This window comes from Hemibagrus wyckioides, linkage group LG05 (assembly GCF_019097595.1).
Source record: "Hemibagrus wyckioides isolate EC202008001 linkage group LG05, SWU_Hwy_1.0, whole genome shotgun sequence".
In the NCBI taxonomy this organism is placed as follows: Eukaryota; Metazoa; Chordata; class Actinopteri; order Siluriformes; family Bagridae; genus Hemibagrus; species Hemibagrus wyckioides.
Genome location: NC_080714.1, coordinates 22,190,133 through 22,212,421, shown reverse-complemented (window position 1 = coordinate 22,212,421; position 22,289 = coordinate 22,190,133). Strand labels below are relative to the sequence as shown.

Genomic DNA, 22,289 nt, shown 5'->3' with positions numbered 1-22,289 from the left:
GGAAGATATGCCAACTGCATGGGGTCAAGTGAAGGTGGCAGCAGGTTCTTAATGTGCCTCATGATGAGCCTCTCGAAGCACTTCATGATGATGGGTGTGAGTGCAACGGGACGGTAGTCATTGAGACAGGTCACTGGAGAATTCTTCGGCACGGGGATGTTGGTGGTTGACTTTAGGCACGTTGGGACAATGGCACTGCTCAGGGAGATGTTGAACATGTCTGTGAAGACATCCACTAGCTGTTCTGTACATTCCCTGAGCACTCTGCCAGGAATGTTGTCTGGTCCAGCAGCTTTCCGTGGGTTAACTCTACGTAGAGTTTTCCTCACGTCAGCCATGGTGAGACAGAGCATCTGGTCCTCTGGAGAAGGGATGGTCTTCCTCGCTGTCATGTCATTTCGTGCCTCAAACCGAGCATAGAAGTTGTTCAGCACATCTGGAAGGGAGGCATCGCTGTCACAGGCAGGTGAAGCTGGCCTGTAGTTGGTGATGGACTGGATGCCTTGTCATATGCACCGAGTGTCACCGCTGCTCTGGAAGTGGCCATGGATTCTCTGGGAGTGTGCACGCTTTGCCTCTCTGATGGCTCGAGACAGTTTGGCCCGTGCTGTTCTTAGGGTGTCCTTGTCTGCCGACGCAATGTTTGTTGCTGTTGTTGTTCAAAGTTATTGTTTTTTCATAAGGTAATGTCCGTCAGTTGCTCATGAAAAACACAAGCTAAAATCATGGTGCCTGTCCCTCAATTGTATCATGTTTCCTATAGGTACAATGGATGTGGCCTAAAGGTTGGATGGCTTTCTGGACTGCTCATCTTATCTCATAACACTCTTTTGGTGCTTGCACTCCATACTTATCGTGGCATTAATTTCAAGCCATTCTTTTTTTATGAAAACGAAACTTATGGCGTGAGATTGATGCCTCATGTGTCTTGTTTAGCCTTTTATGGCCAGCGTATGAACAGGTCTGTCTGAGACTTTTCTGTTTTAGGATCTTACCGTGACCATCACAGTTCCCCATGTACAGCAACGTCTGACATGCAGTGACATTTGAACAGTGGGAACTGTGAACCAGCGTCATATAGCTACATTTTCAGATCCTCAGTCAGCTTCAGATGAAGCATTGTTGAGTGTAAGCACATGACAATTGCCTGATGTGTCCTCATGAGTCTATTTGGGCCTAACATGTTTAAATAAGTTCTAATATTTTATAGGAAGGGTGTTCAAATGTTTTCCACAATTACCTATAATTTACATCAAACTGAACATTATAAAATAAATGAACCGTTGTTTTCTTGTGTGCCTAAATTATCTGTTTCACTTTTAGTTAATCAAACACAAAATGCAGCTTGGAGTGAAATCACAAAGTCTGTTCTGAAGACTATCCTGTTCCACCCAAAGTTCCGTTTGTTGATGAATTGTGAAAGCAAAACACCCATCATGGGAAATAATTCATCTTTTTATAATCATCTTTTTCTTTTTTTGTGTGGTATTTCTATAATATGCTATTGTAGAAATATTTTCAGTAAAGCCTTTCTTGAATGCTTAAGAAAAAAAGCTCATTGCCCCAATTTCTGGCAAATTTCCAGTTTTAGACACTTTTTTGTCATGACTGTAATCATGCTAAATTCTATTTTTGACTACCTATTTTTTTTTAATATATAAATCCGATTTGTGCAGGTCAAAATCAGCAGAATCTTGTGTTGAAACTTCACTGGCTTTTCCTAGTGGAAATGAATGATGAAGGGATTTTACATTTAGGAGATGTGCAACCTCAGTTAAATAGAGTGATTTCCTTGGAAATGAGTCGAAATTAAAGTTTATGTTTGCCTTCATGTATTCAAAACATTCATGCGGAAAGTCAATCTTCTTCTTTGGGCTTTTCCCTTCAGGGCTCACCACAGCGAATCATCTCTCTCCACCTATCCCTATCTACTGCATCCTCATTTATTCATATCCTCATTTATTCCATCCATATACCTCCTCTTTGGCCTTCCTCTTTTCCTCCTGCCTGGCAGCTCCATGTCCAACATTCTCCTACCAATATACTCACTCTCCCTCCTCTGGACATGTCCAAACCATCTTAATCTGGCCTCCCTAACTTTGTCCCCCAAACATACATCATGAGCTGTCCCTCTGATGTACTTGTTCCTAATCCTGTCCAACCATGTCACTCCCAAAGTGAACCTCAACATCTTCAGCTCTGCTACCTCCAGCTCTGACTCCTGCCTCTTCCTCAGTGACACTGTCTTTAAACCATTCAGCATGGCCGTTCTCACCACTGTCTTGTACCATTAGGAAAGTCAATAATTTTGGCTATACACACTATTATTTTAATATTTTAAATATAATTTTATTATCAGATTATTTAATTTGACTGTGTTTTGTTTTGATGTAAATTGTTAGTGTTAATTGATGTATAAAGTGATTAATTTATTCATACATTAATGATTATTTAGTAATTAATGCTTTAATGCACCTCAGGAGGGCTCGACTGACCACGAACCAAATCTGTCAAAGTTCATCCTTCAGTAGGTTGGCTCTGCCACCGCACCTCCCGCTGTATCCAGATCCAGTGAATGTAGCCATTCACCAAATGCATCCCAGTCCATAAAGGAAGATCTTTGGCTCTGAATTTGTTTTCCTTTAGTATAACTGTGTTGTCTAGATCCCCAGTGAGGAGAGTGAATTCACCCTGGTGCAGAGGTTAATGTGTCCTGATCTTCTGTTCTGGGTGATAAAATTGGATACAAGGAAACTCTATTTATGGGCTAGGAGATAGTTCGAAAGGATTGTGTATTTTAATAATAATTGTACAATATAGTACTGCTAGTTGACTAAAACAATGAAAAGTATATTTTAGTTCTTGCTATGCATCTCTCTTTTAAAACACATTACAAAACACAGAATTGTTAAAAGAATCAAACATATAAAATATTTATTTTTATTTAATTTTACATTCAAATATGCAGGGACTATTTTTAAATTTCTAATAAAAAAAGACATATTTCTAGCATGACCCTTACCTCATTTATGGCAGAAATTCTGTCCTTAATGTAGGTGTTTCCTTGAAGGTGAAAGACAAAATCAGTTTTATATAAACATATGAGAAAATTTACCTATATTAATATACTAACATATATTCATATACATATTTAATATTTATGGGAATCTTTTGTTAAACATTTATTCTAGAATTTATTTTATTGCTTAATGCTAACTTTAACATTTGAATATTTACACTTACCACTTCATCAATTTCTGTACCTTGTTCTTTCTCAGCATTCCTATCTGAATAAAAAGGACAGTTTTAAGAAAAAAATGTTTTTTAATCAGTATTTTATTGTAATGTAATCTATTTTGTAAGATTAGTATGAAACCCTTACCTGAACATCGGCCAATCCTATGTCTAAATTTGAAAAAAAGTACTACTGCTACAGCCACAACTGCAATGAAAACTATGATTCCAACTATTAGGGCCACTTGAAGTGAATTGGTTTTATTTCCACACTCAGCATCAGATGTTGATGATCCTGGTTTGATTTCTCCAAGTCCTAAATCTTTACACCTGTCCAAAAGAATCCAGATATCAGTGATTCATCAGTGCCTTAACACATTTCTAGAGTATATTCTGTGGTGTTCTTGTACACTGCTTATCCACAGATAGATAAATAGTTTTTCAAATTATTTTTTTTACTTATATATTATGCTGAAGCAATAAACCGCAATGATACAAAACTCATCACTAATCACAATTTTCATTCACTGTTTATTCAGTAATTTAGTGAAGTAAACACTCACTTTGTATGTTGTTTGCAATTTTCAAGTGAGCCATCAGAGTAGGTACCATTTTTACATCCAGCACATTCAGTATCTTTATCTGCTGTTCCTGCAAAGAGGTAACTTCTGCTGAGACACAGTACATAATCACAGCATTTGGAGCCTAGTAATTAGTTCCAATGTGCAACTGGGAATGATTACAGTACATAACAGATATATTACACCAACCTTTCTGGTTTATATATTGTCCAGCACTGCATTTTTTGTGTTCCACAGCTTGTGTACAACTACCCTTCTCATAATTAGTACAGTAAAATCCCTCCAGTGGCTCACAAACTGTATCTGAAATTCGTGTGCAGGCTGTCTTTACTCTCAAGCCTTGCCCTGTACAGGTACAGATAACACAGAGATCAATGAATTAAACAATTTGACCCTTAGCCAATATTTTATATTAAACGTACATAGTAATAAATTGTGTTTTAATGTGTTTAAAATGGTATAAAATATGTAAGAATGCAGATTTCTTCCAAAAAAACAAACTTACCAGGATCACACACTGCACAGCTAAGGCATTTTAGAAGACCATTTGGTTCAGAAGTGAAAGAGTCAACACATGGCACACAAGTCGTGCTAACAAATTCTGTACAATGTCTATAAACATGGCTTCCTGAAACATATAAAAAAATTTAAATAAGTCAGACTAATGCTTTAATAAATCTGTATCCTAGACCAACTACAAATTATTAAGGAATCCTGACTAAATGAATAAATAGGGAAACTCATCTGTGACACCTAATGACCCCTTAACCATTTTCTACCCAGGTAATTATAGGATGATGCACATTTGTCAGATGACTTCAGAATCATTTGGTTTCATTCTCCCTCTACAAACAATAGCTGACATGGTTCAATATCCTCTTACACTAAATAGTGCAACACCAGCAGAAATCATTGGGCTCAAGGATACAGTTCAACCCACAGTGCACATATTACCCCTCAACATGAAATTACTGTGGACGTGCTGACAGTACGTTTAGATTTGTATTATTATAGTCACACATTGTTCATAAAGTTGGCTATTAGTGGACCACACTCACAAACCAATAGAAACCATTTGAATCCATAAAATTATTAGAAGAGGATATTTTACCTGTACTATGAGCCTACTAATTAACAATCAAGGAAAACTATTAGTAATTATATTGTTGATTTTAACAATGTATTAAGTGTGACACAGTGCACGATCCTGCTTAAAGTGGCCATTGCCATCAGGGAATACCACTTGCTGACCCAGTTGATAGTCACCCCACAATCCTTGATGTTGTGATGTTGTTCTGACCCAGTTGTCTGCCCATGACATATTGACCCTTGCCGAAGTCAGTTAGGATTTCATGCCTGCTCATTTCCCAACATCCAACACAACGACTAGAAGACAAGAATCACCTTATTGCTTATCGTCTAATGTATCCCATGAGTCTATATATAATATCCTACTGAGTGAGCATTAATCTTTCTTCTTGTGAGAAGCTTGTGGAAGGCTACCCCAAGCATTTGTTCAAGGTCAAGCAATTATAGGGCAATGTCTCTAAATACTAATAAAGACTATGTAAATGTCCAACCCAATGAAATATTAATTAATGAATGAATGAATTAAGCTGAATTAAATGTGCATTACTAGTATTTTGAAATGACCTTTTTGAAATACCCTAATTGTCACAGGACATGTATTGTAATATGAAATGTATGGAGGAATGTGAAGTTATGAAATGTTGAGTTAGAATGTCTTTCATTTGCAAACATTTGGCCTGAACTGTACCATACCTGTATATCATTATATTATAGAGATTTGGCTTACCAGGTGCACACATGGGGCAACATTCTTTATTGATCTCATACTCAGCTCGAGCACAAGCACAAAAACACAGTCTAATGTTCAGGAGAAAAATAGCAGCAAAAATAAATGTATGCTCCAAAGTGAATGTCATCATTAAAGTGCATTCAGTCTTAAAAAAAAGAGAAAGAAATGTTTCCTCTCCACTCTTCATATGTGTTTCTCCCTGCGTTTGTCAGTTCATCTGTTTGCACATACGCCAATGTTACATCCAAATGAAGCCAGTCCTCTTCTGGAAATTCTGCTCCAAAACATCATAACTTGTCATGTCCAGTATTAAACTGAATTGCTGAATTAAATATCCTGGATCCATGTTATGCTCTTCCATTTTTGGGCAGAAGCTGAAAAGAAGGCATAAGGTTTTAAAATGGTTGAACAAGATCAACTTTGTGATAAAATTCAAAAGAATCCAGAACATCCTGGAATACACCAGGATATTGATTACTAGCTCATCTTCGGGAAAACAGATGACTGGACAGCTAAATGGAACATTAGGATATCACATTTCAATTACAGGAACTTTTTTCAAATCCACCATGTTGAATAAACATACAATAACCTTATAGCAACAGCACAAATACAAGCAAATAAATAGACTTGTGAATGAGAGATTTATAAACATTAACATTCATCCATTGGCTGATATACAGTAAATGATGCAGCTCTATGGACGAGCCATCACGATAACTAAGTTGTTGGCCCAGTACACTCACTGTCCACTTTATTAGGAACAAATGTACAACCCCTTATTTATTTAACTAGCCAATCATGTAGCTGCAGTGCAATGTAAACAAACATGCAAATACATGCCAAGACCTTTGTTAATGTTGACATCAAACATCATAATGATAAAAAGTGATCTTTGTGACTTTGATCATGGCACGGTTGTCAGTACCAGATAGGCTGAGGAGTATTTAATAAACTGCTTGTATCCTTGAGATACAAGAATGGTGTGAAAAACAGTAAACAATAAATATTGAGGAAACACCCTTTTTGATGCCTGATATTTTCCATTATTCTGCTACCACAAGATTGACTGATTATATTATTGTGTGTTCTACATTCATACAGATATTTTTAATAGCATGTATGGTGAGAGTATGTCTGAATTCACTGTACTATCCTCCAATACATTACATATTAGGTTATTCTTCTTGAGTTTAAGGAAGTAATCTTTAGGCTACTTTGGGGAAGCCGAAAGTAAAAGAACATAAACAGAAAGTAAAATGGCTAAGGTCAAGCTCCACAAGAATGACAGCAAACAGTACAAAATTTCTTCTTAATTATTTTTTTACTGTGTTTGCAACACTTTTAATTGTAAAGGTTATTATGTAAGGAATAAAACCTGACGGTGGGTGAGTTTAGAAAGAAATGAAACATCGTCATGCTATTATTTTCAGCTAATAGCTGATACCGCCCACACTCGCACACACTGCACAGTGACTATTCCAAAAATACAGTATGGCCTCAAATCTGCGCCATAAGTATCGTACTTGTAAAAAAAAATATCATACTCGTAAAAAAAATTATCGTGCTCTTAAAAAAAAACACACAAATCACAAGGTGCTATTTTGTTCTTTCCAAAAACCACGCATAGAGTTTTATGCAGATTAGGGGGCGGGATAAAAGTCCCCATTCATCCACTGCTTCTGAAATAGCCTGTATTTATCATATATACATTACAGCACAGTGAAATTCTTTCTTCGCATATCCCATCCATGATACAGTGCCCCTGGAGCAGAGAGGGTTAAGGGCCTTGCTCAAGGACCCAACAGTGGCAACTTGGCAGTGCTGGGGCTTGAACCCCTGATCTTTGGTCAATGACCCAGAGCCTTAACCTACTCAACCTCAACCTACTGCCCTTCTCTAGCCAATCAGTAAAGTGATGTCACTGATGCGGGACTCTGCCCGTTAGTGTTTGAACTTGTCTTGAGCAAGTGAGAAGGTGTGCGATTACACACTGCTACATGTAATCGATATCAATTTATACGTTAGTTAGATGCTGTTACATTCCACGTATGAGTTCCTTTCCTTTTGTGCTATTCTTTACTCTGCCTCTAGGTCGGGATTATTGTCTGACTCGGCTGTCAATCATAATTGTGACGTCATTACGCTCTGCCAATCTGTTGATGCGCCGACTGTATATAAGGACTCATCTTGGTGGCGTGTGGATGTGCGCCATTCCAGCGTACCTTGTGTTTCAACACTCAGTTGCCTCCCAACACTTGTTGTACCTTGACTTCTTGAGTCATGTGTTGATTTGAGCCACTGCCAGTTCGTTAGTTGGCTATTGACTGATATCAAATTTTGTGCTTGAGATTACGTTGCTGCCCAAGTTAATGTTTGGCCTTATTGTGTATTAAGTTACAGAAAAGAATGCATCTACTTAATCAACCAAGTCTGTGTGTTAACTCGAGAGTCTAGACAAGTGTGGATACAATACTGTTTGTCTTGATTTTTGATCAGAGTTAGTATTTCTTTGTTAGATTAGCTTTGTTAGTGTTACGCCACCCCTGTACTTTTGCTTTTTAGTTTAGAGGAGCAAGTTAGGACGTCGCATATGCCGAAGATCACAGGGTTTTTTTAATGCTTTTTCTTTGTGTTAGTGAGTTAGAGGCTAGTTATAAGGATTGTTTTTGTTCTGTTTATTTCTTTGATTTGGGTAACACTCCTTTATTTTCTGTGTGCTGAATCTCAAATTCTTTCTTTTATTAAATGATTATTTGTACACTTTCACTTGATGCATCAGTAAAATCTTTTGAAACACACCACTCTTCCATGTCCTCTTTCATCTGTTCCAGACCCAGTAACAATTGTCTCACTTAAATGTAACAGTATCATCCCTCTTTAACATCAAGCATGTAACAGATGCCTTAATTGTCCAAGGAATCAGTTGTAATATGTCTAAAATGGTTCTTGAATGTTCCAGTTGTTTTGTGTAGGTGTGGATGACATTGCTTTCTTCCTAGAGGAGCAGAGTGCTGGGGTTGTGCTTACAGAGAGTGGATGCTGTGGATACAGGCACAGTTTAGGACAGACATTGAACCAGACTCCCCATCCTGAGACTTTGGATGAGATCTGTATTTAGAGATCTGTAGTTTTAAACTATATGCAGCAAATTGTGGAATAAATGTGTTTACATTTATTTATTTACATTTATAGCATCACTTTGCAATGCATTTAACCCTAAATCCCTCTGCAGCTTTTATGGTGGCATGCAACTCCATAATGATGTTGATCTGTCTAGCACACAGACAGAGATAAAGAGTCTAGACATAAATTCTAATCTCTCTCTCTCTCTTTAATATGAAACAGTAACAGTCACTGCTTTCATAAAACTTCAATTTATTTATTTCTTTTTTTCAACAAAGGGCAGAACTATAGCGTTAACAGCCCTCGCCACAGAATTATAAAAGCTGCAGCAATAAAACTACTGCAATGGGCAGAAACAGAAGTGCAGAGTCAAATACTTTAAAAACATTATGCAAAAAAAACAACTGTATTTTATATATCAAACAAGTACATCTTGTATAAGCAAGAACACTACTGTAATGGCAGCCCTGAACATTCAGACTCAAGCTTTTGTTGTTATCTTTCCTGGTCTCTGGAGCAGTGTTTATTCTTGTTTTTCCACAGGTGGTCTGCCTCCTGAAACTATTGGGGAAAGAGCCAAAAATGTGATAAAGAGTAATGCAGCAGACTTTCATATACTCATATAAAACTGCAAATCTAGTTTTTATTAACGGTCATCTTGAAAACATTGCACGGGGAAACTATGCGTCATTACAGCACCAGCATGCACTTGGCCATGTCCTGATCAGTGCTTGCATGCGTCCGTCTCTGATCCTGCTGCCCCTGACCCTGTATCTGACTGACCTGAGCCTGTATCTGACCCTGTACCTGACCTTGTATCTGACTGACCCGAGTCTGTATTTGACCCTGTATCTGACTGACCTGAGCCTGTATCTGACCCTGTACCTGACCTTGTATCTGACTGACCTGGGTCTATATTTGACCCTGTATCTGACTGACCTGAGTCTGTATCTGACTGACCTGAGTCTGTGGACGCGGGGATACAGGACTCTGATTAAGAGTCTGGGTTAATACAGTGATAAGAGTAAACAAAGTGAATTACATTACTGTAAAGGTATACATTTCATGAAACTGAACATATGAGCTTAGCGCACTACTCTACTGTTTCAGCAACAATAACGCTATTCTATGATGCTAATGATTGTACAATGATACACTTGTCCAGTTCATTAAAATAAATAGACAAACCTATAAGAAGCTTTAAGCGTATTAATTAAATCTTCTGACTTGCTCAAGACAGGTTAAAACACTAACTGGCAGAGTTGCGCGTCAGTGATGTCACTTTACTGATTAGCTAGAGAAGGACAGTAGGTTGAGAAGCAGTGGACCATTGGAGACTTTTATCCCGCCCCCTAATCCCCATAAAAGTCTACTTGTGTTTTTCGGAATAACAAACACTAGGGCAGAAGGGATATCAAGGTCTGTTTATATATCTATGTCAGCAGATGTTCCAAACAATGTTGTCAGGGAATTAGATAAGATACTTTACGATTTTATTTGGAGGAAGAAAATTCATTATTTACGGAAGGATGTTATTAATAATAATAAAGACTTTGGTGGCCTTGAAGTTTTAAGTTTTACAGACCTTAATAATGTGTTCAAGATAAAATGGATAATTTAATTTATTAAAAATAAAGATAATATATGGAATATCTTCCCCAATTACATATTTAACTCTTTGGGTGGCATTAATTTCCTGTTAAAATGTAGTTTTTCCGTTGGAAAAATCCCAGTTAAATTGGCAAATTTTCATAAGCAGGCACTGCTGGCTTGGCAATTAATCTATAAACATAACTTCTCACCGCATCGATGTTTTATTTGGAATAATAAAGATATCTTGTACAAAAAAAAGTCAATCTTTAATCAGGCATGGTACGACAATGGAATTCTTACTGTCAGTCAGTTGCTTAATGAACAGGGCCTACTTTTAACATATTCTGAATTTCTCAATTAATTTATGATTCCTGTGAGACCAAAAGAATATGGTATTATTTTTGATGCAATTCCTGGCAAAATTATATCTTTGTTACGTAATCCTGGATTTTCTCCTGTGGACACTGTTCCTCAGATCAGTTTTTGTAGTGATAATATATTTATTGGGGATATTAATATAGTAATAGATAGATGTAGTAACAAATATATTAGAAATATTTTAAAAACAAACTATTTGCCTTGCTCAATAATGTTCTGGTCTGCTAGATATGAAAATGTCAACTGGAAAAAAGTATGGTCTATAACAAATAAGTTTTTTATTAATAGTAAAATTAAAGAAGTATCCTATAAAATATTACACAGAATCTACCGTCAAGGAGTTGTTAGAACGTTTCAATTTGAATCTTAATAACTTAATAACTTTTGTAACAATGCCAAAGAATCTGTCACTCATTTTTTTGACTGTGTATACTCACAAATGTTTTGGTTGGATGTTTCTAATTTCATTTCTAGCTTGTTTGGAACATGTATAAAAATTGATTTGTATGATGTTGTTTTTTTCTTTGTACAGGATGATGTTAATTCCAAAAGTACAATTTGTTTTATTATACAACTTTTTATTTTACTTGGGAAGTATCACATTCATGTGAAAAAATGGACTAAAGCTAAGCCAAACTTGAATCATTTTATAAAAGAGATTAAACAATATGGTACCACATTAGACAAGATTAAGAACAAAAAAGCAAAAAAGACCTATGAAGCATTCCGTCACGTTAAATTGTTGTAATTTTAACCCCTGGCTTGAAAGGATCCCAGTGGGCAATTTGATGTCAAAACGACATAAAATTGACGCCAAAAAATTATGTCAAAAAACAAGTCAAAAATGCAAATCAAATTGAAAAACTTGACATCAATTTGACATCCACATATTGAGGTTTTACACTATATTGCCAAAAGTATTCGCTCACCTGCCTTGACTCGCATATGAACTTAAGTGACATCCCATTCCTAATCCATAGGGTTCAATATGACGTCGGTCCACCCTTTGCAGCTATAACAGCTTCAACTCTTCTGGGAAGGCTGTCCACAAGGTTTAGGAGTGTGTTTATGGGAATTTTTGACCATTCTTCCAGAAGCGCATTTGTGAAGTCACACACTGATGTTGGACGAGAAGGCCTGGCTCTCAGTCTCCGCTCTAATTCATCCCAAAGGTGTTCTATCGGGTTGAGGTCAGGACTCTGTGCAGGCCAGTCAAGTTCATCCACACCAGACTCTGTCATCCATGTCTTTATGGACCTTGCTTTGTGCACTGGTGCACAGTCATGTTGGAAGAGGAAGGGGCCAGCTCCAAACTGTTCCCACAAAGTTGGGAGCATGGAATTGTCCAAAATGTCTTGGTATGCTGAAGCATTCAGAGTTCCTTTCACTGGAACTAAGGGGCCAAGCCCAGCTCCTGAAAAACAACCCCACACCATAATCCCCCCTCCACCAAACTTTACACTTGTCACAATGCAGTCAGACAAGTACCGTTCTCCTGGCAACCGCCAAACCCAGACTCGTCCATCAGATTGCCAGATGGAGAAGCGCGATTCGTCACTCCAGAGAACGCGTCTCCACTGCTCTAGAGTCCAGTGGCGCCATGCTTTACAACACTGCATCCGATGCTTTGCATTGCCCTTGGTGATGTATGGCTTGGATGCAGCTGCTCGGCCATGGAAACCCATTCCATGAAGCTCTCTGCGCACTGTTCTTGAGCTAATCTGAAGGCCACATGAAGTTTGGAGGTCTGTAGCGATTGACTCTGCAGAAAGTTGGCGACCTCTTCGCACTATGCGCCTCAGCATCCGCTGACCCCCTCCGTCAGTTTACGTGGCCTACCACTTCGTGGCTGAGTTGCTGTCGTTCCCAAACACTTCCACGTTCTTATAATACAGCTGACAGTTGACTGTGGAATATTTAGGAGCGAGGAAATTTCACGACTGGATTTGTTGCACAGGTGGCATCCTATCACAGTTCCACGCTGGAATTCACTGAGCTCCTGAGAGCGACCCATTCTTTCACAAATGTTTGTAAAAACAGTCTGCATGCCTAGGTGCTTGATTTTATACACCTGTGGCCATGGAAGTGATTGGAACACCTGATTCTGATTATTTGGATGGGTGAGCGAATACTTTTGGCAATATAGTGTATTTTGAACATCAATATAATGACACAAAAGTAATTAAAGTAAGAAATATTTTATTTATCAGGTGTTTGGCCCTTTTGGAAACTTTCTTAGTCCAAACAGATCCATTGTCTATACCAGCTTTATTCCTAATTAGGGTCACAGGGAGCCTATCCCACCCTGCCAGTCCATCATAGGGTCACACATATAGACAGACAACTACATACTTACTTCTGTGTGAGTATTCCAATTTAGAATTACCAACCAACCTATACATGTCGAACCCGGGAGTCGAACAGGACCTTCTTGCTGTGAGGCAACAGTGCTAACCACTAAGCCACCGTGCTGCCCGTTAGACTGAACCTTAAAAACCGAAATTAAAATGACCCCAAAATTAACATTACTCTTTTGACATTACAAAACCAGCTTAACAACGAGAATTCCTCTGTTCACATAAGCCACAGCAAGCTAAACTAATATAGGATATAAAAAGTGGGGAAAATAGCATAGACAAAAAGTACCGAACGTCCTTGCACAGAGTCATATTAAATTAAAATTTTTTCTTCTGTGTTAAAAGTTAAAAAAATAATTTATATTCTACATTTTTATGAGTTGTCAACACATTTACCTACATGATAAAAAGACACAGCGCGAGTCAGTGAGCCTGACAAAAGTTCATGTTAATGTGAAAGGGAAGGGTTTGTTAGGATTGATTCTGGAGTCTTTGGAGCTCGTCACCCCTCCCTCATTGCAAAGTGCCGTCTACAAGTGTGGCAGTGAACAGCAGAGAAAGCATTTGTCAATGCGAAAAGGAATAATTTCAGGGAATATTAAAAATATATAAATATTAGATTAATTTCAAATTTGGAGGGATGCCTGTTATTGTTATTCAGATAAATGTCAAGGTATTTTCATTTTCAAAAATTAGGCCTACTGTAAATTAATTAACTGGCAAAACATTATTACAAAAAATATAGTAATTTCAGTATTGTAATAATGAATTAGCATTATGGTATCATTAAAAATATAAAAATAATAACCAGTCCGAAATATTTTTAATCATCATTTTGCCAAATGATACGAAAGAACGATATTTTTTTACGAGTACGATACTTATGGTGCGGATTTGACGCCATAGGACATTGAGAACACGAACACGAACGAACACGAAAACGAACGAACACGAACACACACACACACACACGATATAAATATATTCTTACTTGGTCGTGTCATCTGTGTAAAATCACTGTTTCTGCCGCAGGATAATCAGCATTCAGTGGACTGAAAAGTAAACGTGTGACTCTGACTGAAGTTTAGATATTCCTGTCTAGTTTCTGTTTCTGCATATATAATACAAAAACAAGTCCTCCCAGACGCCTCCTCCTGGTTTTCCCCTTTCCTTTAGAGTTGTGGTTGCTATTATAGGCCGTAAGGTGAAGCAGCTTTTCGTTTCATTCCGTTCCCATATATGGGGCACTAAACTCTTTTCATTCCACTAAAAAGATCTATTGGTTAAGAATGAAAAAATAAAAGTTCTCCGTCTGTAATCCTGCAGTTTTTTTTTTATAAGTGTTTAAAATCGGCAATAGTTCCATCCTTGCGTAATCTTTTTTTTTTTTGCTCGGGAGTGATGCGGCTTCATCACGTGCCTCCCGCTAGACCAATGAGGTTGCGTATCATTGGAACGACATGTAAACATGAGTTCAAGATGGCAGCGCCCTTGTTGTCACTATCGAGTAGCGAAGAGGATGAAATTACTGCCAGACCTCCACCAAAAGTCAGTAAAAAGGTTTATAAACAATGCTATATGCATCTCACGTCCGTAAAGAAGGAAGAAAAGAAGGAGTTTACACGCACGTGATGGGATACATTTAGAAACAGCATCAAACAGTGGCTTGGTTTACAGGGTGAGAGTCCGAGAATAGCAGAAACATACAAACATTGTCTAGAAATCGAGTTTGACAATATTCCCGAAGACGCTGGGTTTCACTCCACTTGCTACATTTCATTGGCGTTTCATTGACAAAAAGCGCTTGGATGCAGCCGAGAAACGGGTCACACGGCGTCCTGAAGCTGGAGATGCTCACAAAGGCCAGTCTGTGTCACGGGTAGTAGTATCTCAACAACTTATTGTCCGACAAAGAAACTTAGGTCCAGTACGGGCCTGCCAGTAGCTTGTTCGGGTCCTGTGCTTTCTGCCTTCTGCATTATTTGCAAGAAAACGGAGAAGTACATTACTGTGGCAGGCAAACGACAAAAGGACCATCTTTCACAAGCAGAAACGTTGTCAGCAGGTAAGTAAAAGCAAAGTACACACACAAGCACAGGTTTGAACTTTGAAGTTATATGTCATATGCTGAGAACCATTTCAACTAACTTTCAAATACTAATATTTATTGTACAGTCAGACTCAGATTGTTTTGCATACAAATACTGCATGAACTGTCAGAATTGTTTAAAAGTCTTTACTTAATTTATTATTTAGTATTTATTAATATTGAACATCATTTATATCTATCTGTGTGTTTTATTTGCAAGCCAGTTGCTGAAAGCAGCTGAGATGAAGGAAGACACTAGCATTCTTGTGCCCTTATACTGATGTGGCAGTGATTGCATTAAGTCTGCAGCCAGATTTACCATTTACCAGTAGATTGTATTTTTTCACTGGGGTTGGCAACAAAACAAGGATCATTGACTTATCTAAGGTGTCATCAGCTCTTGGCACCAGTGTATGTTTGGCACTTATTGGTATCCATACCTTCTCTGGCTGTGACTCTACAAGTGCCTTTTATGGCAAAGAAAAAAAAATTATTTTCTGTTGCTTGTGAGAAAGAGGAATACTTGACTGCATTTAGAAATCTGGGTAGCAGTTTTAACTTGGACCAGTCTACCTTTGAAGTACTTTGCAAATATGTGTGTCACCTATATGGCCAGCCATGTGCCGAAAGTGTGAACGATGCAAGATACAAAGCATTCTGCATGGCATCGTCAGCTTTGCCAGAACGATCCATGCCTCCAACAAGTGATGCCCTGTACCAACACTGCAAAAGGGCAAACTACCAAGCAGCCATAATGAGACATTCTCTTAAAGGTATAATGTGTGCCCCTTCACCTGTTGGCAATGGATGGCACCTCGAGGATGGGGAGTTAACAGTGACCTGGATGACTAGAAATCTGGTTCCCGAAGGTGTGTTGCAGGTTGTCCACTGCAGTTGCAAACAAAGCAAATGTGAGACTGGAAGATGTTCCTGTATGTCTGCAAAATTGTCTTGTACAGATTTATGTCAGTGCCACAATTGTGCAAATGTTTCCCAGGAATTTTAAAAATATAAATATTAAAATATATTAATATTAAAATATAGTATTATTATAAAATATAATATTTTAATATAATATTAAAAACCTGGAGACATGGTGCCAGTTCAACAATCTCCTCCTGAACGTCAGCAAGACTATGGGGCTGATAGTGAACTTTAGCATAAAGCAGGAGAGGAATTACCAGCCCTTCACTATCGACGGGACGCCGGTGGAGAGAGTGGACAGTTTCTGGTACCTAGGTGTTTACATCACGCAGGACCTGACATGGTCCTGTCACGTTAACACACTGGTGAAGAAGGCCCAACAGCGTCTTTATCATCTCAGACGCCTGAAGGACTTTAAACTGCCCTCAAAGGTGCTAAAGACATTCTACACCTGCACCATTGAGAGCATCCTGATGGGAAGAATCACAGCCTGGTTTGGGAACAGCACCAAACAGGACAGGCAAGCTCTCTAGAGGGTGGTGTGATCAGCCGAGCGTACCATCTGCACCAAGCTTCCTGACCTGGACACCATATACAGCAAGTGGTGCTGGACCAAAGCCAGGAAGATTATGAAGGACCTCAGCCATCCCAACAATGGACTCTTCTCTGTGTTGCGGTCAGGGAAACGTTTCCGTTCCTTGAAGGCGAACACAGAGAGAATGAGGAGAAGCTTCTTCCCGCAGGCCATTCGGGCCCTCCACCAGAACACCTAGAATCTGGACTTTCTGGACATACTCCCACACAACATGACATTCTACCTCAGCTGATTGCTGCACATGCAATAATTGCACTACTTTGTACTCTGCACTACTCTGTACACACAATAACACTCTCACTGTACATCTTTCCTGTACATCTTATGTGCACACTGCACCGTCACTTTACTCCCTGTTCAATTGGACATTTATACTTGCCTATAGACATCTACATATATATTTATATATTTATCTTACATACACTATATTGCCAAAAGTATTCGCTCACCCATCCAAATAATCAGAATCAGGTGTTCCAATCACTTCCATGGCCACAGGTGTATAAAATCAAGCACCTAGGCATGCAGACTGTTTTTACAAACATTTGTGAAAGAATGGGTCGCTCTCAGGAGCTCAGTGAATTCCAGCGTGGAACTGTGATAGGATGCCACCGGTGCAACAAATCCAGTCGTGAAATTTCCTCGCTCCTAAATATTCCACAGTCAACTGTCAGCTGTATTATAAGAACGTGGAAGTGTTAGGGAACGACAGCAACTCAGCCACGAAGTGGTAGGCCACGTAAACTGACGGAGCGGGGTCAGCGGATGCTGAGGCGCATAGTGCGAAGAGGTCGCCAACTTTCTGCAGAGTCAATCGCTACAGACCTCCAAACTTCATGTGGCCTTCAGATTAGCTCAAGAACAGTGCGCAGAGAGCTTCATGGAATGGGTTTCCATGGCCGAGCAGCTGCATCCAAGCCATACATCACCAAGTGCAATGCAAAGCGTCGGATGCAGTGGTGTAAAGCACGCCGCCACTGGACTCTAGAACAGTGGAGACGCATTCTCTGGAGTGACGAATCGCGCTTCTCCATCTGGCAATCTGATGGACGAGTCTGGGTTTGGCGGTTGCCAGGAGAACGGTACTTGTCTGACTGCATTGTGCCAAGTGTAAAGTTTGGTGGAGGGGGGATTATGGTGTGGGGTTGTTTTTCAGGAGCTGGGCTTGGCCCCTTAGTTCCAGTGAAAGGAACTCTGAATGCTTCAGCATACCAAGACATTTTGGACAATTCCATGCTCCCAACTTTGTGGGAACAGTTTGGAGCTGGCCCCTTCCTCTTCCAACATGACTGTGCACCAGTGCACAAAGCAAGGTCCATAAAGACATGGATGACAGAGTCTGGTGTGGATGAACTTGACTGGCCTGCACAGAGTCCTGACCTCAACCCGATAGAACACCTTTGGGATGAATTAGAGCAGAGACTGAGAGCCAGGCCTTCTCGTCCAACATCAGTGTGTGACCTCACAAATGCGCTTCTGGAAGAATGGTCAAAAATTCCCATAAACACACTCCTAAACCTTGTGGACAGCCTTCCCAGAAGAGTTGAAGCTGTTATAGCTGCAAAGGGTGGACCGACGTCATGTTGAACCCTATGGATTAGGAATGGGATGTCACTTAAGTTCATATGCGAGTCAAGGCAGGTGAGCGAATACTTTTGGCAATATAGTGTATATATATATATATATATATATAGACATAGACATATATTTATATAGACATATATTTGCATATGCATATCTGATCTGACACTTGACTTTCCACACTGTCCACACTTTAAATTTAAAAATTTTCTGTTTTTTACTCTCTTTTTGTGTAAGACAGTCGTAAAAAGCATTTCACTACATGTCGTACTGTGTATAATTTCGTATGTGACCAATAAAATTTGAATTTGAATTTGAAACAGAGGAAAGAACTATGTGGGATGATGGCTCTGATGACAGTGATAGGGATGTTAGTGATGAGGAATGTTGAGCTGGGTCATATTTCAGGTTCATTGGAGCAGTAATGAATCTGCTGTAAAATTGTAAAATTTTGGCATTATTGAAAAATCAGGGCAGAATTTTGATTCATTTCACTCAACTTGGCCCAAAGAGTGTTTTTATTCTTTACTTTTTTCTGATTACTCAGCGCCTACTGAAAATTTTGATGTATAAAACATCACTTTTTTTTTTTAAATAAAAAATTTCTATGTTCAATTTTATTTGATGCCAATCTGTGAAGTTGAATTCCGTTTTGTACAAATTTGCCCCATTTCATGGTCTTTATTCACACTTCCGTAGACTAATGTACCAATACTTGTCTCAAATGTGTAGGCACGTGTAAAAATGTGAGTTTGCATGTATTTTGTGTTGCTGTGAGGCATAATAATAAAGTTACAGGCTAAATTAGCAGCATAAGATTTTCGTTTTTTATGAATTCACAATTTTATACATTTATGCATCCTGACAAAAAATCTATCCAGTCTATCCAGAAATTCATTTAAAAAGTACTGCCCAGGAGTGGGAACAAAAATCGCTTTCTAGCCACTTTTTCTTAGTTCCTTATGGCTTATATCTGGAGTGAAGTCATAGGCGGGGTTTTTTGCCGACTGACCGCTACCAAGTTTGAAGAACCCACAATTTAAAAGTCACGTGCAGTCACATGACAGCAGTCATGTGAAACATCATTTGATTCTGCCTTGTGACAAATCAAGTGGTTCAAACAATATGGATTTTACTTTGAGACCTGGATATTTAAAAACAGGCATTTTTCTGGTGATTTTGTTAGAGCAGGATATTATAAGGGCTTCTTGTGGCGTTTAGCTACCTGATGACATGAAAGAGCCAAAGCAGTCCTGTCCGCCTACCTTCGTCTTCCAAGTGTAAAATATTCAGCAGCACATTCAGGCATAGCGACAAGCTCTGGAGAATTATCTGACAAGCAGGTTCTATTTAAAACATTCTACAGGCGTCTGGATTACTGCTATATGCTGAGAACTGAAAATGAAAGCTTTGACCTTACTTTAGAAATTACCTACTAATCTAGAAAATCCAGGAGATTTTGTAAGCAAAATAATCCTTATCATACTAGGACAAATGGTTAGTGTTAGTATTTAGTAATGTAGAATATAGGCCTACATAAGGACATAACACTATTTGACTAGCAGAGACAGGCAGACAGAAAGGGGAAATGTACCCATTTTATTGCTTTATTTAGTGATTGTGCAATATGTCAGGATAGTGAAAAGTAAAAGAGAAACTCAAATATTTTAGGTGTTTTTCAGCAATACTCTACTGCATAGCTATTGAAAGAATTTTCTTGATGAGCTGCATTTTAGCTGTTTCTCTGAAATGTAATAGGAAATCAATGTCAATGACTTTACATGAAACTGTGTTGCTTAATTAGTTTCATTATTATGAAAGCCTCACTCACTGCACTTTGTTAATTAGGAAGTCTACAAATGCAGGAAGAGTAAAAACTTTCCTTATTGTTATCTAGTGATTAGATTTGCAGGAAGAGGTTATCTATCATTCCTGGCCAGATTATTTCCGGGCAATATTCAGGAGATAGAAGAGTCACTCATTTCCTGTTTGTCTGCGAAATAAATAAATATATATGATGGCATAAATAAAAATGTACATTGGCTGTTTGACAAACTGATTTGTTCCTGATATTATTTTTCTGTTATATCTCTGGTTTATATATTTTTCTCTTCCCATACAAAATAACATGTAGAACTGAGATACATTGGACACAATTTTTACAAACAAATTACAAACTTTTTAATTTAAACACCACTATACACAACATTGTGAGCTACTAACAAGCCCATTAATGTGAGCCAGCCCTGGATCTTACTGACATTAAGATATTAGTCTACATTAAGATAAAAGTCTACTATTTGAAAGATTTATAACATTAGACACTTACATTTGGTAGACGCCCTTATTCAGAGCAACTGACATTTTTATCTCTTTTTTTTATACAACTGAGCAATTAAAGGTTAATTGCCTTGCTCAAGGGCCCAGCAGTGGCAGTTAAGTGGACCTGAGATTCAAACTCACCACCTTCCAATTAGTAGTCCCTTATCCACTAAGCTACCACTTAACCTCTCAACTTAAGATTTTAGGTTTATGGGGTAGGAAAAAGAATAAATACTTTTCAGACAGTTAATAGTCACATACTTTTGTGTGTATGTACTGGTATTGTATTATTCTGGGTCAAGCTGTGTAACAAAATCAAAGATGAAGACTGCAGTCCAACCAGAAACAAAAACTAAAAGCAAAGTCCAAAAATCCCCTTAGATTTGAGAGCCAACACTGAAACACAAACACACACTGTACTCTCAACTGACACTCAGAGAGGTAAGAGACACTTTCTTTCTCTTATATGTTTGCATTTGTGCAGCAGAGATCAATTTATATTACATTGGTTCCCAGCAACTGTAGCGTCCTGTAAATGATTACCATTGACAACATTAAACACGGTTCAGTTCATAAGGCTGAAGGTTACTTGCATTTGTTTGCATCGTTAAAGTGTGTTAAATATGTAAAATATATATATATACACATATACAGTATCTCACAAAAGTGTACACCCCTCACATTTTTGTAAATATTTTATCATATCTTTTCATGTGACAACACTGAAGAAATGACACTCTGCTACAATGTAAAGTAGTGAGTGTACAGCCTGTATAACATTGTAAATTTGCTGTCCCCTCAAAATAATTCAACACACAGCCATTAATGTCTAAACTGTTGGCAACAAAAGTAAATACACCCCTAAGTGGAAATGTCCAAATTGGGCCCAATTAGCCATTTACCCTCCCCAGTGTCATGTGACTTGTTGGTGTTACAAGGTCTCAGGTGTGTTAAATTTGGTGTTATCGCTCTCAAACTCTCTCATACTGGTCACTTGAAGTTCAACATGGCACCTCATGGCAAACAACTCTCTGAGGATCTGAAAAAAAGAATTGTTGCTCTACATAAAGATGGCCTAGGCTATAAGAAGATTGCCAAGACCCTGAAACTGAGCTGCAGCACGGTGGGCAAGACCATACAGTGGTTTTACAGGACAGGTTCCACTCAGAACAGGCCTCGCCATGGTCCACCAAAGAAGTCGAGTGCACATGCTCAGCGTCATATCCGGAGGTTGTCTTTGGGAAATAGACGTATGAGTGCTGCCAGCATTGCTGCAGAGGTTGAAGGGGTGGGGGGTCAGCCTGTCAGTGCTCAGGCCATACGCCGCACACTGCATCAAATTGGTCTGCATGGCTGTCGTCCCAGAAGGAAGCCTCTACTAAAGATGATGTACAAGAAAGCCCGCATGCAGTTTGCTGAAGATAAGCAGACTAAGGACATGGCCAGAACCATGTCCTGTGGTCTGATAAGACCAAGATAAACTTATTTGGTTCAGATGGTGTCAAGCGTGTGTGGCAGCAACCAGGTGAGGAGTGCAAAGACAAGTGTGCCTTGTCATGGTCTGGGCCTGGGGAGCTACAGTTCATTGAGGAACCATGAATGCCAACATGTACTGTGACATACTGAAGCAGAGCATGATCCCCTCCCTTTGGAGACTGGGCCGCAGGGCAGTATTCCAACATGATAACGA

General features: G+C 38.7%; 1 protein-coding gene and 1 long non-coding RNA gene across 3 annotated transcripts; one reads left to right on the top strand and one right to left on the bottom strand.

The window, feature by feature from the left end:
* Positions 1-1,283: 1,283 nt before the first annotated feature.
* LOC131353015 (tumor necrosis factor receptor superfamily member 14-like) lies at positions 1,284-14,398 on the bottom strand. Of its 2 annotated transcripts, none has more exons than XM_058389677.1 (9): positions 14,080-14,398; positions 5,632-6,008; positions 4,321-4,443; positions 4,005-4,160; positions 3,798-3,885; positions 3,383-3,564; positions 3,244-3,287; positions 3,023-3,063; positions 1,284-2,726 (listed from the first exon to the last, which is right to left on the bottom strand). In XM_058389677.1, exons 2-8 carry the CDS (start codon positions 5,819-5,821, stop codon positions 3,028-3,030), a joined length of 819 nt encoding a protein of 272 aa, XP_058245660.1. In that variant the 5' UTR covers positions 5,822-6,008; positions 14,080-14,398; the 3' UTR covers positions 1,284-2,726; positions 3,023-3,027. The 2 variants fall into 2 exon arrangements, with proteins under 2 accessions (XP_058245660.1, XP_058245661.1); XM_058389678.1 differs by having other exon boundaries at positions 1,284-2,721.
* A 190-nt stretch (positions 14,399-14,588) lies between these two features.
* On the top strand, positions 14,589-20,851 carry LOC131353024 (uncharacterized). Its single transcript, XR_009204581.1, has 2 exons — positions 14,589-15,153; positions 15,398-20,851. It is a non-coding gene; the product is annotated as an uncharacterized LOC131353024 (long non-coding RNA).
* Positions 20,852-22,289: the final 1,438 nt, after the last annotated feature.